This window comes from Melozone crissalis, unplaced genomic scaffold (assembly GCF_028551555.1).
Source record: "Melozone crissalis strain CALT ecotype California unplaced genomic scaffold, PUWL_Pcris_2 ptg000006l_1, whole genome shotgun sequence".
Lineage (NCBI taxonomy): Eukaryota > Metazoa > Chordata > Aves > Passeriformes > Passerellidae > Melozone > Melozone crissalis.
This window is the reverse complement of record NW_026535784.1, coordinates 16,460,922-16,476,828: the sequence shown is the minus strand read 5'-3', so window position 1 is coordinate 16,476,828 and position 15,907 is coordinate 16,460,922. Positions and strand designations below refer to the sequence as shown.

The 15,907-nt window shown below is 40.1% G+C and overlaps 1 protein-coding gene across 1 annotated transcript in view; it reads right to left on the bottom strand.

Annotated features, from left to right (window-relative positions):
• Positions 1 to 4,928: 4,928 nt before the first annotated feature.
• Positions 4,929 to 15,907, bottom strand: part of NWD2 (NACHT and WD repeat domain containing 2) — a 51,339-nt gene continuing 40,360 nt past the window's right edge. The window contains exons 4-7 of the mRNA XM_054290095.1: positions 14,689 to 14,892; positions 12,949 to 13,093; positions 12,061 to 12,650; positions 4,929 to 10,566 (exon numbers count right to left, since the gene is read on the bottom strand). Of these exons, the coding sequence (XP_054146070.1) occupies positions 6,634 to 10,566; positions 12,061 to 12,650; positions 12,949 to 13,093; positions 14,689 to 14,892 (4,872 nt within the window). The 3' untranslated portion in view covers positions 4,929 to 6,633. The remainder of the gene's footprint in view (positions 10,567 to 12,060; positions 12,651 to 12,948; positions 13,094 to 14,688; positions 14,893 to 15,907) is intronic.

Sequence of the window (15,907 nt, the reverse complement as noted above, 5' to 3'; positions counted from 1 at the left end):
CTTCCTAGAATCTGTAACCCTTTACCTGCAAGCTGGATAAAAACCTGATAGAACTCACCGTTTTCTGGCCAGGGATAAAAGAAGGAGAAGCGGAAGAACACGTGCCATGGAATTCCTTTCCTCTGGGACAGTCACAACGACCACAACAAAGCCCGAGCCTGCCAGCGTGTTCACGCTGCCATTTGCGTATTCTTTAAATTAAATCTCCCTATATCACAAACAGTGCTGGAGGGATTTGGCAGAAAGTTCCTCTGTTGCATGTTGCCTGGCAATGACATTTATTCCACACTGTTTTGTGTGATTCTCTAAAGAGAAATTCAGCTCTGAGATGTATTTGCAGGCATCATGTCACATTTACCTTTGAAAGGTGCTGACTTTTCCTGGAATCATTTCGATTTGAATGTGGCATTTCCAGAAGTGATATGAAAGATGTTCTGTTGCCACAAGCAGTTGAGAGAGTTTTCCCTGTACAGGAGGAGAGGTGTAAGTTAGGCAAGCACCTGGGTCGTGTGTGATCTTTAACATATGTTGGTGTACCTGGAAACTGTAAAACAACCTCCTGGAAAGAACTGGCGCTAAGATTGCCTGTGTGCTGTGTGGCAGCTGGGGGGTGCAAAGCAGGGCTAACAAAGCCTTTTCCATAACTGAATCCCTTAGGGTGTGGTTGTTGGTGTGGTGGTTTTTTTTTGTGGTGTTAAGCTTCATGGAATCACTGAAATGAAGTTTGGCTGCTGCACCGAGTAGGCGTGCTGTTCTCACTCTAAATAACGCTGGATTCACAGTTGCCTCCCTGCCTTGCAGGGATTGCATCCTCGCCTTCCCTGTGGAAGGAGAGTGCTGGATGAAGGTCACCAAGGGCTTGGTTTGCCCTGCCGTGCCTCCTTCCCCCCGTACCCCGGCAGGGAGCTGGAGCCGAGGCTGTCAATCTGCTGTCAGCAGCGGGCTGGGGCAGGCAGGTGCCTGCCCGGAGCAGGGACTCGCATGCGCCACCTGGCCCCTGCAGGAGCCAGCACACATTGGTTTCATCTGCCAGCAAAGAAATCAATAAAAGCTGCTTTGGATAGTCTTATTTTAAGCAGACAAATAAGTCATAACGTGAAGACCAAGCATCATTTGCAGGCTATGAGCTAGCGTGCTGCAAAGCTCTGCAACAGGTCTTTGGCACATTTTAAATATTTTTTTTCCTGCAAACAATTAGTTTTAGCTGAAAATGGACTTGAACCAGGAAGTTTCTTTGTACAAAACGTTCACTAAACCCTCCAAAGGCTTTCTGGTCAGTAAATAAAGAATTGGCAGGCTAACATATCCCCAGGTTGTGAGGGAAGGTGATGGAGGTGGGAGATGCACAGAGGTGAGGGCTGTGGATCTGCAGCTGTGGGCAGCCCTGTGCATGGCGTGTGGACTGGCCTCATAGTCCTGCCCAGCTGGAGGTCACCCCGTGGCCAGCTCTGTGGTATTTTGCCTTCAATGGTATTTTACATTGTTCTTGTGGCTGCTGGTTAATGAGGTGGGCTGCAGGCCGAGATATGTCCAGTCAAAAAGCTCATTTTAAGCCAGGAGGCCACTCAAAGCAAACACAGTGAAGCTGCCTTCCCCCCTCTCCTGCTTGGCATCCTTTTCAGTCCCCTTCCATGGCTACTCTATTTTTTGTTCCACAGACTGTTAATTTCTGAGATTTCTCGAACCAGCACCCGGCATTCCTGTCTCGTAGAGCAGCCCTGCAATCCCAACCTTGCTGTGCTGCTGAAACCTATAGTTTTCTGTGAGTATGTGCAAGCTGCTGGGATCCTTTTGAGTTGATTGCCTGACAGGTTTGCACAGATGTGTCCTGCAGGAAACGATCACTTGTCTCACCAATCCATAGTGCTTGTTCAATAACACGGGTGTGACACTTTTTCAAAGGAAAAGTAGTTGAGACATTCAGCCTCCAGAAATCCTCTTTTCCCTCTAATCTCATTCTTGTACCTTAGTCCACTGTTTTGGCTGTGGTTTTCTGGAGAATGCTCCTGCTGAGACAGAAGGCTGCCTCGAAAAAGTGCAGCCTAAAAGGGTAACTTTGTGACTTCATGTGCTATTGTCAATGTGATATTACAGCGGGCAGTGCTGGGCAATTTACTAGCAAGCAATGGGATAATGCAGACAAATGGCAGCAGACTATCCAGTTGCTTTGGGGATGTTCTGTTCTCATCTGTGCTACACCATGTCTGGATTTTTGCTGCATCTCTCACCTTGCAATTCTGTGTATTTCACTTTAAATATGCTAACTAGATCTATTTTAGTCTAGAAGCTTTCTCACATGCCCTGAAATGCATGTGTAATCAGAGATATAGTAGGAGAGCAGGCAGATGATTTTATTTATACAGTACTACGTGGTGAAAGCTCTGACAGTGGGAACATGTGAACACGCCTTAAATCCATTTTTGTACATTCCCTGCTGAGGCTGGAGAGGAGACCAGTGAGCTACCACAAAAAGAGCAGGTGCTGCAAATGGAGAGTGTACTGTGGCTGGGATCACATCAGGGGCTTTGCTGAGTTGGGATGGAGCCTCACCCACCCTGGCAAGCAGGGCAGCACAGGTCTGGGGTGACAGGACAGCAGAGGCAGGGAGAAGAGCTTGGTAGGGGCAGATTTTAACAGTCACTTGGGGAAAGGTGTGATTTTAGGGGCATGTTATACTGGACTGGAAACACTCCCTCACACTCCTCTGCTTACTGGCCTCTGTTTTCAGGTGCATTGAGCACTGAATAGCTTGTCCTTGATTGTGAAAGACCCCTTTTCACAGAAGGGTCATGGTTCAAACTGCTCCTTCTGGAGAAATAATATGGTAAAAGGCTTAATCCTGCCTTGGGAAGGATCATGATGACTATTCTTGCAGCCTTTGACCTTCCAGTTGAAACTGAGAATTGAGATTATGAATTGGACCCACACTGAGAGCATCAGTTCATGTCATAAAAGTCAGGAGATTACCTCCAAAATGCAAGGAATGGTGTTCTGTAACCAGGCTGGAAAGGTAAACCACAGGAAAAAATGTAGCTCACTGGTCTCCCTGCAGCCATGTGGTGATCTAGGAGGAGTAATGTCCATAACAGGTTACAAGAACCTGAAGTAGGTTATATTTGTAGCATAAATACTTTATAATGATTCTTAGTAACAAACCCTTGTTAATGAAACCTATCCAGAGGCCCTAGTCCACACTTGGATGACTACATGATCAATTTGATGATTATATTAAAAAATGCAATGATTATATTAAAAATATTACATTAAAAATAGAAGAAATAAAAATAGATTTCAGAAGTCTGTCCTTGTGCAGTCTTAATATTTATACTAAAAGAGGTATTTTTAAATCTTTAATCAACAAAATGAAATGATGCAGATTGTTGTTAACAGCTTTATGGAAGTGCCCCAGAGGACCCATTTTATGACAAATTATACAGACATATTAATAGTTTTTGACAAAGAGCAAACTCTCAGGGTTTTAAGCTGAAACAGCCCCCTCTGCATACAAACACCATTTCAGCAATCAATGTTTTTTTTTAAATTCTCATTGCAAAACAGACAATACTTTTGTTTCTGCAGGTAAAGGCCTTGAGAGTGCCTCATGGAAAAATCAGAGCTGGGGAAACCTGAATGCCTTCTGAATGCAAAGTTTTCCAGGCTACATGCTAACCCACATTCTGATGTTATCTGATAATAATGTGAAAAAAAGTCGAATGGCCACAGGCTGTTTGAAATGAAGTCACGGGCCATGCATTCCCCAGCTGTGGTGCAAAGGAAATGACTGATAAAAATATTTTTTCTAGCTGACCTCTGGCTTACCTTTGTCTGCCTAAGAATTTCCGGCTAATTCCCTGTTAAAGCTTTCTTGTAGCTACAGCCTATTCCTAGAATCTTCTGTGTCAGAAAATACAGACTCCACCTGAGCTTGTTTATAGATGCACTTTATCTAAATGGTAAATGAAAGCTTTGTTCTAGAGATGCAAACAGTGCTTCTTAACAAAAAGTAAATTGCACTATTCCTATGTAGGGGTAGAACAGCACGTGGTATTTGGATGGCTCATTATTGGAGAAAGTACTCTGTCTCAGCACCACTGGATACACATACTTGGGGACAGATTTGTGAAGGGCTGTGGAGCAGTCACTCCTGCAGCAGCAAGTATCAGCAGCCTGAAGCCACTCAGAACTCTGTGTCTGCTGTATAGGCTCAATGTGAGGAGTCTGACCCCTGAGAAATTGATTCAGAAAGCTGGCAAGCTGAATGAGATAGGTTAGGCACAAGGTATGATTCTTGGGGGTGTCCTGTGCAAGGCTAAGAGTTGGACTTGATGATCCCTGGGGGTCCCTTCCAACTCAGAATATTCTGTGATTCTGTGATTACATTATACTCCATTATTAACCCCAAATCAGCCACTCTCCTGGCAGACAGAGGATGTATTTTACCCTTGCAAGATAATGAAAGAACTTCCCAATATTACATGGGTTATGGATAGAGAGTTCATGGCCAAAATGCACAAGTCATGCACTGTGTTTGAAAGAATGTGGAAGCTGCCTCTTTTGGGACAGGATCCTGGGAACTGTGGTGCCTCTTCCCATAGCTTCACAGGTCTGAACTGGAGTGGGGTTTCAGGTCCCTTTTTTGTGCTTTTTATTGGCTTGGTCACAAAAGCCTTCATGTCTGTTGAACTGCACACTGTCAGTATGCAATCCAGTCATAAACATCATCTAAGAAGGGTCTTTTTTTTTTTTTTGGCAAATCTCATTGTATTTTGAATACTTGATTTAGTTACCTGCAATGACAGAAATGCTGGAATTTTTTCTTATCAATACTGTCCTTAAAAATTATTTATGTACAGGCCAAAGGAGGCTGCAAAGGCCACATGTCCCTCTGTTAGAGTGGAATTTCCACAAAATTAAGGGACACACACAAGTCTGCTTCCACAGTTTATTAGTACAAACAATGCATACACAAGACTGTATATTTGTTTGAAGACTGCAATAGATTTCTAAATTAACAACTCTGTAACAAAATTTAACTAAATTTGACATTTATGAAAATATAAATCTCTGATTGGGTAGGTTCTCCCAACAATACAAAGTTTACATAAAAACATTCAATATGATCTATTAGTTGCAAACCAGTTAGGAAAAATCATTCAAGTCACTTAATATACTATATTGGCTTGTACATTGAACATTCACACACTACATTAAGTTCTAGTTTAGCATTCATTTCTTGGAAATTTGTGGTATGGAATTCTGATTTTAAAAATAAGATTATTCTGTTTAAATAATTTGAAAATATTTCCATGGGTATGCCATCTTTAAGATATGTAAGTAAGGGAAAATTTTCTTATGCTTTCAGATCTTGTCCAGTATATTTACTTAGGAAAATGTAAATTTTTTACAGCATTTTTCATTATTTCGCAATTTCTGCCTTGAAACTGGTAAAACTGTACAAAAGGCTCAGAGCAGTTTCTAAAGCAGAAAGTGAAGGTTGTATGCATGTGAGAGTAAGAAAAACCCATTACAAACTGGACTAAGAAGGGACCTGTTGACAGCCTTTACATTTAGTGGAATATTTCAGCAGGTACACAAACAGTCTCAGAGTGTTTGGTCATTTGATCGGTATTTATCATGGGAAAGAAGAGAAACAATACTAAGGCAAATGTTATAAGGACTAATACATGGCATGTCTGAAAACTACCAGGATTACTTTGGAGACAGAGGAGATACTTTAGACTTTCTTACAACAAAATGGACAGCAATATTTCAACAAAAAGAAATTAATGTCTTTAAGTGTTCATCAGTAATGCTCCTTCTCTTTGAAAAGTTTTCATTACGACCTGTACTAATACACACTATGAAGACAAAACATTTCCCCAAACCAAAAATAAAACCCCAATCCCTATACTTCCTTTAGAACTCAGGACTTTTATAATTTTTATCACAATACAGAAACCTGAAATCCCTGCATGCAATTAAAAAAAAAAAGCTCTCATTATGTTCATTGAGGTGAACAAATATTTGTTGCCTCACATGCTGACATGTTAGCAGCTGACTGGCACTTATTCCTTTCAGCCCAAAGATTAAACCCAATTAAAAAGAAAAATAAAAGTAGATATTTTTAAAATGATGGAATGTATCAAGTGTTCCAGGTTGGCAGGTGACATCTTGTCATTGCACCATCAAGCAGAAAAACACATTTTTGCAAGTGGGTATAAAGTTGACTGTTAGCTATAGACCCATCTAGGTGACTTGGAATATAAAATAGTGGTCTGACTTCTCACCAATCACTTAGAGCTTTGGCTCTAGTTAAAACAGTCTGTCAGCCACAGATAGAATCACCTAACTTCTGTAATAGCATAACAATTTTGATAGTATTGCTAGAAATTTTTAATCAAGGCCCTGGTGAAATTCTGGACTAAACCTTGTATTCCGAAATTAAAAAAAACCCTGCAGCCCATTAGCTTTACGTTTGCTTTTATGTTTACAGAAATGTAAGACAGGAAAAAACAGCTGGTCTGCCCTCTGCTGTTTCTATCTGTCTTCCAAGAAACGCACTGATTTTTACATGAATTCAGAAGACATACCTAAGCACGTGTACTACTCAGATAAGCTCGCCCAGATGGTTGCTCAGTTGTCAGATGCAAAACTGTGTCTGCAATCTATGGCTGAGCACACTTTCTCATAGCAGTAGCTGTGCCTTTTGGTTGGTGTTGCTTCACTCACCTCAGCCTCTGTAACTGTAATGGGGCTATCCCTTGCAAATACTTCTGTTGATTCCCTCCAAATGCAGTCTGCAGTCACTTTGAAACTATAATTGTGACACTTTGGCCTAATCACTTGTGTTGCGTTGTTGAAAATCTGACGGCTGTTTGAAGTAGCAATTTTGATTTTCAGTGCAGCATCAACTCGATCCACTACAGTGTAAGTACCTATACTTCCATCATCAAATCCAATAATAATGTTTAAATGTCTCTGTGAGAGTGCAAGAAAAGTGGGAGTTTTATAAAGAGAGCAGGCACCGATGTTTTTGCCATCTGCTAGCCTCATTACAATTAAACTAGAGACTGCACCATTGTCATCATCTTCCTCTCCACGACAACAAATGTACACCAGGTAGCGGCCGTCACGAGACAGCCTCTGCCGCCAGATGACACCTGGAGCGTGAACTACACGGAGTTTTCCACTGTGCAGATCAAGCACATTGATGTTCTCATCACCACGGGTTATAATTCCTAGCTTCCCGTTTGGAGATATTTCAAAGTCTTCCAATTTTTTTAAGAAATTGGTGGGCAATTGTACACGTCTGCAGATGACTTCCTCTGTTAGGCTCCAGATGTTCACACTTTCAGTAGATGTTATAAATACTATAATATCTGGGCAGTCTGGTATCAACTTAATATCTACAATGCTTGCACCATCATCACAGCAAAACTTCTTCGTTATACTGCCTGTCCAGAGACTCACTGCCAAAACTTTGTTCTTTGTCATTCCGACCACAAATGTATTTGCAGTTGTTATAAATGCATTCTGTAAGGCAACTAAAATATTGCAAACCCTATGTCCTGTAGCGAGTCGCCAAACTCTGGATGCATTTTGCTCGCAGAGAGAGACTACAAACTGATCATTGTGAGTAATCATTAGCTCTGAGATTTTTTGTCCATTAATGCGAAAGATATTTTCACCGCTGACTGTGTGCCATACGTACTGGCTGCATTTGTCATCTGATGTAACCATTATCTCTCCAGAAGAGGTCAGCACACAGTTTTCAACAATACCTTCATGCTTGAACACAGCTTCAATAAATCCAGTGCTGAAGTTCCACTTATGGACAGAATCTGATCCATCCAACGTGTATATTAATTCACCTCTGGCTGGCAACACCAGTCTTTGGATGGGTTTGCCAGATTTGTCAATATTGGACATAGCAGTTATGATGTCTATATCCCAGATAGAAAGGACACCACTGGTGGATAAGGATAGCAGCATGTTATGATGATTTGATTTAATTAGCCTGACTATAGTTCCTGAGATTTCCTGTAAGCTTGCCATACACTGTCCAGTATCTCTTCTCCAAACAAAAATGGCTGAGGTATTTTCCATTGAAGCAATTATACAGTTGCCATTTTTGGACAACACAGCAGATATAAAGCGCTCATTGTGTTTAGCTCTAAACTTTTCAGCCACCTTCCACACACGAGTGTCAAGAAGTTCAATGCTGAGAGCCTTACAAATTAAAATTGCACTTTGGTCTTCAGAAAGCTCTATGCTGACAACTTCACTGTCCTCTCTTCTGCAGTCAAAGTCATCTGTAAGCTGAGGCTTTGCAATTTCCTCTGTATTCCAAACGGAGAGGCTACCCTCACTGTCCACCATCACCATTTCTTGGGCTGTGTCTAAAATGAGAAGGAATTTCACAAATCCACTTGAAAATTCAGAGGTCACAGTGGTCAGCTTCTCTCCACTGCCCAAGTGGAAAATGGTTGCGGTGTTCAAATACTGCCCGCAGAATGCATAAACTCCATCTGGAGAGCACTGCACACAGGTCACTTCGTACCAGCAGTGGAACTGATAGAGAGGCCAACCGTAAAGCAGATCTATTACAGTAACATCTTTACTGGCCTCCAGCCAAGCAAGCGCATGGTTGACCGATAATGTAAATCCATTTATAAAACTGGAGTCCCCTGCAATTCCACAGTGTTTTGACCCCTTAATTTCCACCTCAGAAAGAAGACAGGAATTTATGTTATCATATACCAAAAGAGTGTTGTTTGTTGTAGCTACTACAAGATACTTTTCATCACTAGAAAGCTTCATCCCTAAGATAACAGATGGAGCTGTTGTAATTTGCCTTAGTAGCTGGCGGGTTTCTACATCCCAAGTGCTAATGGAGCCATTTTCTAAAGCAGCAATAATTGTGCTGGGATTAAATGTAGGCAAGATCTCAGTGACATGCATGCAGCTGGATGACAGCGGCAGGCGCTCGGGGCTGTAAGTCACATCCATGGAGGAGTGCAAAGGGACGATAGAGCAGTACTTGGGTCCATCCTTGTCACATTCTAGGAGGAGATGTCTGAGTTTGGGCAATGAGCTTACTACTGGGAGAAGTCTCTGCTGCAATTCAGCCGAGAGTGAACCTGGGTATTTTACTACTTTGAACTTTATACTGCGGAGGGTACTGGCCAGAAATTTCAGCTCCTTTTCTTGAGAGTAAGTGTAAGCTAGTTCTATATCAGAAAGTGCTTTATCAAACTGCCCTATTCTAATCATGGTGTACAGCCAGCTGAAGTTCATGATCACTCCGTACAGAAGGTCATCAGTTCTTCCACATCTTGTTAAGTGATGAATAAGCTCTGTCATTTTTCTGTGATTAATAAAAAAGATATCAGGTTCCAATGGGTTACACTGAAAGACCCAAGGCTGATCTGGAGCCTGCCTGTCAAAAGCCGCCTGATCCATGGAGTGCTTTTCATCCTCGTTCAGGCCTCTACTGGCGTGGTCAGGACAACCACTCAGGTATTGGTCATTGCTGTAAAAAGGTTTTCTTCGTCCACCGGACCAAACACCAAGGAAATACTCTGCCATGACTGTGTGCATTTCACGCAAGTCTTCTTCATTGTGCAGGTACAGTTTCTGGGCAATCAGTTGCAAGTGCCTATTTGCCCAAAGAAGCAGCGTTACATTTTTCACCTGTCGCTCTATTAAATATCCCTGTAAGCCCTCCTTAAGTCTTGCAATGTATATATATGGAATTCTCAACAGGTTACTTTCTCTGACTCTCTCATTCAGTTCATACATAACACTGTTGTCAAGGGCTAAAATATCCTCCAGTTCCATTTCACTCAGGCCAGATTTGGACATAGTGATGTAGCCAAGTGCTCTTGACAATAGTCTTGACCCACACTTGTTTTCCAGTGACCAAAACAACTGCTCTATGCTTTCATGGACAGTAACACAGAGGGAGGACTCATCCACATCCTTGTGAGATCTCCAGTGCCTGACCTCTCTGAAGGTTAAGTTCACAAACATAGGCAGTGTGCACTTGGAGAATGCCTCATTGACATAGATTTGTTGCCCTGATGTTACTTTCCTTTTAACTCGCAGCAGCTGATGTTTCAGTACTTGACTGCACATCTTTCTGTCCCTTGCAGTCAACTCAATGTAGTTGCTTTCTTCATGAATAAGGCACCTCAGTTTTTGCAGGATCCCATGCTTGTTTGGCAGTGTTGACAAAATTATCCGTACTGAACGTGGAAGGTGAATGGGAAGCCACCAGAGCTTTCTACCATCATCACTATCTGTTAGCTGTTCTAAAGCATCAAATATAATCACCAGTGGCCTGTGAAATGAAGACTCATTCAAGAGATTTATGAACAAGTCCCGAAGGTCGTGAATCTTTTTTGGGTAACTTTGTACGAGGCAGCGATAGTTGACTGCTAGTTGTTCGCAAATGCTTTGAAGTATATTCTTCAGATCTGTACTTGTTTCAGTAGATCCCAAAAATCTTATAACTACCACAGGGTCAGAATCTGGTCCCATCTCTTCTTGCAACCAGGAATAGGCCTAGAATACAGAGCATAATTTAGTTTATATCTCAATGAAGCACAGTAACAGAGTTTATTAATAGTGATAGTCTACATATGAATAAACATTTAAAAATATTACTGGTTGAATAGAAATGCTCTCACTGGCAGAGTTCAAGGCGGGTGCACTGAATGAAATTCAAATCATGTATCATCTGTGTTTAGCACAAAAAGGCTTACATCAAAGGGGACATGACTAGAATGTATTCCATAAATCCCAGGGTACTCTTCACAAAATCTGAGTCTCACCTCTGAAAGTGTGTAGATAGAATCTCTTATAAATAGACTTCCTTAGACACTACACAATGTCATCCTTGGTCAGCCACACCAGCCTACTACCTAATCCTGTTTAGCATTGATTCTGACTGAGTAAAAAGACATGTCTCTAGAGGACACGGATCAGAGTACAGATCCCTGGCCCATGGAACTACACTTTGCCCTGGTGTACCTGTGACTTTTACTCTAAAACACTGCCACAAAAAAGAAAAGGTGTCTGTCTCCTGAAGTTTTCTTGGTTAGAGCACTCCAAGCTAGTGAGGAATGTTAACTTCTTTAAATCTTCCCAGTCTGTGCAGGCTAACACACTCAGTTCTACATCTCTTCACCTCACTTTATGTATTTTACACTATTTTAAAAGAAAAGTAGCACCAGAGTCTCTAGGCTGACTTATGTACTCAGATATGAAATGAGATCTTGAGTTGCAACTCCCAATTTCATATATGCAGCTAATGTGACTCCACAGGAAGGAGAGACAGGGATTTTAAACAGTATTGTTCCTTTCTTCATTTCCTTCTGGCTGATATGGCTTTTTCCCAGCTCACTATGCTAAATTCTCTGACCACTCTGCCAGGATCTCAAAGTTGTGACTGTCATCTGCAGAATTAGGTCTGGTGATGCCAGCTTGGGCTTGTTCTGCATCTTGTCCTGCCTTGCACAAAGTGTTTCATTCATTTCCCTGTAGTACTCAGCTCAATGACTTAAAAGCATATTCCAGATAAGTAAGTATGGGTATTTTTGCAGCTTATTCCATATAGATTTGTAGCCAGCGTATTAGAATAATTCTGGAATAGTTTCTTATGAGAACATGAAAAGATGTACTGCAATTTGTGTTTAAGACTGAAATCAGAATAAGATGTTTAGATGGTTGTGGATTCATAGGGCCTCAGAGGAACAAGAAGGAAAGAGATCATTCTAAATTATGTTAATTCAGAATATATTGATTCCTATTAGATTTCTAAGAGCTTTAATAAACTATATTTGTTTTGGCTAAGCACATGATACAGATACGTTATAATTGAAAGGTAATATTTTTCTGCACATGTGTACAATAATATGCCGAATGTACATGTTATTATTTTTATTTTCTGTATTGAGGGCTGATAGATCTGTTGAGAAAAGAAAGAATTAAATTAAGTTGGCCTTTACACACAGTAATGCTCTCAACATGACCTCAGGATGTAAGATACTTATTTACCTTCTTCGCTGCTTCAGCTAACAGAAGAGTCTTCCCTGTGCATGGTCCTCCATATATGATAAGAGGGTTAATGTGTCCTATTTTTCTAGGTAAAACATATTTGTGGACGATGTTTAATGCCTCACATCTATATTCATAAAAAGTGGAGTACGTTTTACATAGCGATGAGTGTTGAAGGACTTCATCATACAGCACGTCTGTCTCCGTGTCAAAATTCTGCTGCACTGTAGCTTGGATTATGTCAATCATGTCTTCATAGAACTGTTTGCCAAGTCCTTCAATGTAATGGCTCTCCACTTCTTGGGAGTAGCCCAGTTTCATGTCACAGTGGGTGACGGAGGTGTACACTCTCAGATTGGACGATGCGACAATGGTAGGAATGAATTCATCCCTGAGCTTGATCAGTTTCTCATGGGCTTCAGGATCTCGTAGGAACTTCCCAGCTTTATGGACCACGTCCATGTATTTTCCCATCTCTGGAATTTTAACGAAACGCTCAATGTTGGCAATTTTCCGGATGTAGCAAACACACTTCTTTAGGAAAGCTGGTGTTTGTTTACCCAAGGCAAAATCAAGTTCATCTTCTATAGCTGGGGATGAAAAGACAACACAGAGTCTCTGTCAACTTTTCTTTATAAACAGTTCAAGAACATGCCCTACCCCCAACAGGCAGACTCGATCACATTTGTTCTTTGTAAAAACAGAAAAAACAAACACAGAGAATTTGCTGAGTGCTTTTGTATGGGTTTTAGTCTCAAGTAAGCACAACTAACCTTTCCCCCCCTTTAATTATATGAGAAATACCAACAGAAATATATTTTCATGTTTGTGAAAAGGTTGACAGAACAGACAATAAATGAAAACAGAAATTGTTAGTGTGAACCTTACCAGAGGAAAGATATCTCTTTGCCTGGCTGTGTTTCATTTTTCCTTTCTCATACAGCAATTTCACAGCAGTCTTAAAAATCTTCTTAATCTCTTCTGATATATCTTGCCATTTGTTCTCATTCATTGAATTTGAAGAAGATTCCATCTTTTAAAAATATCCATTGTTAAAAAGTAGGTGTAATGCATACATATACAACTTCAGAAAGTAGAAGTCTAATATTCAAAGCCAAAAATAACATGGTAACAGAGAAACACATACACTAACAAAAATCAATAAAAGATAAATATTTCATACTGCAGATGATCATACTGTATTCCATTCTAGAATTTTAAGAGCTAGCTCCTTGGAGTATTTTCTAAATCCCTAGTGTAGGCAGCTAATGCAATATTTTTCAAGAGTAAGGCCAATAACACCTTTATAGAAAGAGGATTTTGAGAACCAAGCCTGAAATATTAATTAAGCAGCAGCAATACTGCTAAAATTATTGCTCCTTTAATGAGATGTAATAATGACAAAAATTTAAACTTGGATCTCAAAACTGAAAGTGGGGTTCCTGCTACCTATAATTAAGTGCCTTCTATTACCTACCATATTTTAAAAATACAGGATTACATGTGACATTGTGATCACTCATTCATTGCTATAGTAACACTAATCTTAACTGTCATCAGAGAGGAACTCTAATATAAATTCACTAATCCTTTCAGATGGTATTTTGCAAATGCCATGCTGGTGCTTTCTCTAGGTTTATTTACTGCTGGTGAAATATTTCAGGGGTCTCCAGTTTTCTTGGAGTTTGGAATCTCCAGAATAAATTCCCTAGCAACTCCTTCTTGACAGAGCTGAGTATTTTTTAATACTTCCTGTAAGTTTATGAGATGTAACTCTGTGTTACATGTTTAAGTTATGTTACATCTATGTTACAGCTTTAAGTTATGAACATCTTTTTTAAATTAAGTTATGAATATTAAGTAATTTAAGTTATGGACATATTTTCATTTAGTCCCGTGTTAGTCAGTAGCTTCAGGAAAAGTACAAAGATTTAAGAACAAAAACCCCTAATAATATAATATAGCACTCAAATGAAGTGAAAACTCTTTTTAGGATTTCATTTTTTGTACACTAAAATATGTCTTTAGGTATATACTGGATGTGTAGGAGGGTAGAACTGAGTCCTGAGAAATAGATACAGTTTTTATCATCATCAATTAAAGACGAATGCCTGCTTTAAAAATTATAGTTAACAGTGTTGAAAAAATCTTATAATGCAGTTGATAAGTTAAAAGTATGACACCTGACTCAGGACAGTGCTAAGTACTTCTTTGACAGGTTTTCTTCTATGGGGGTAGAAGGGAAAACGTGTATTTTCTCTGCAAGTCCTGTTCATTGAAATCTAGCATATGCACAGTAAAAAGCAGAAGAGCCTGAGTTCTCCATGTTACAACATCAGGGAAGAGACATCTGTCCCTCCAGCCCTGACAGGGCACAGATGACCCAAGTTGGCTTGCTCTAGCCATCAGAGAGCACATCGATGCAGGAGTTGTGCTCCTTGGTGTTCTGCAGCTGCTCCTTCTCCGTGTACAGGAAAGGAGCACCACAGCAGCAGTTGTAGCAGTTGTTCAGCTGTGGACGGGGCTGTAGAACCTAATTCAAAGACAACAGCAAGTGCCTGGCCTTGGGGACTGTCTGCCACTGTAAAGGATTGAGGAAAATTTCGTGAGCAGGAGACTGTGACTTACCGTATTCTGGTAGTTCTTCAGCATTTCTGATTTTGGTCTGAGGTAATATGCTGGTGGCACTGCGTTCTCATCCCTGCAGTACCACTCTTCTAAAATCCTTGTCTCTAGCTTGGCTTCTACAGCAGCATCCAGGATCATTTCAAATTCTGCTGACTCAACTTCCCCTGGTATTCGGATGTTCCCATACTTCTCTCCCAATAGGCCCTATGTAGTTACAGAAAAGCAGGGATTAAAATTTTCTTTTTTATTATGCAAAAAGCATCCTTGGGATTTGAATTTCCTAAAAGTAAGTCTGGTAATGACATTGAAATTACTAGGAAGGGAAACAGATACTGTGTGACAGGAATTCCTGTTAAGGGTACTGTACTGAGCTATATTTTACTATGATAATTTCGAAAATTTCAAGTTGATGCATTGTCTCTCATGGTACTCACTAGTAGTAAAAATACTACTAGTATTTTTAGTACTACAAAGAAGGCATTCAAAAGAAAAAATTAAAAAATACCCAATATACTTAGCATGGAATTGACTCATGTATTATTGAGTTTCATTAGTCACAGGTTGAGATTATCCTCACATGCAAAAGCAAATTGACATTGTGGCTTACACCAGCAAGGATCAGTGTTGCAGAACCCCAAGCTGCTTTGCTGTTTTCCATTCTTGTTGTCTTTGCCCCAGTAGCTGTCCACTGAATGAACAGTGGAGCAAGGAAGAAGCAACTACTGAGTAGAAATTGATCAAACCCAATTTTAGTACTGCTGCATAAAGGTAAAGGTTTGTGGAAGTCAGTTCTTAAACTGGTGCACAGGAGACATTTTCCTTAAAAAATGAGGATTATAATACTGGTTGTCACGCTCTAAATATACTCTTTTAAAATAAATTTATTTCTGTATTTTACTGTTTGCAAATATTTTGTAAAAATATGATTGTAATGTCTTACAACTTCATAGACAATAGTATTATAAGAAATTACTGCAATCTTTTGACATTTTTTTCAAATTTGTGACCATCAGATCAATTCTGCATTAAAGACTTGGCCCACAGAAGTCAGTGAGAATTCTTACTTAATTTAAAATATGATTTAAAAAAACTCTTTCCTAATTTTAAATGTATTCAGCAAAAATCTCGTGTTAATGAGAAGGAGTACTTAATGTGGAGAGGAACCAACAGTATCATAATCCTGATTTGAATCAGAAAGATCTCTTGGTAAAGTAATGCT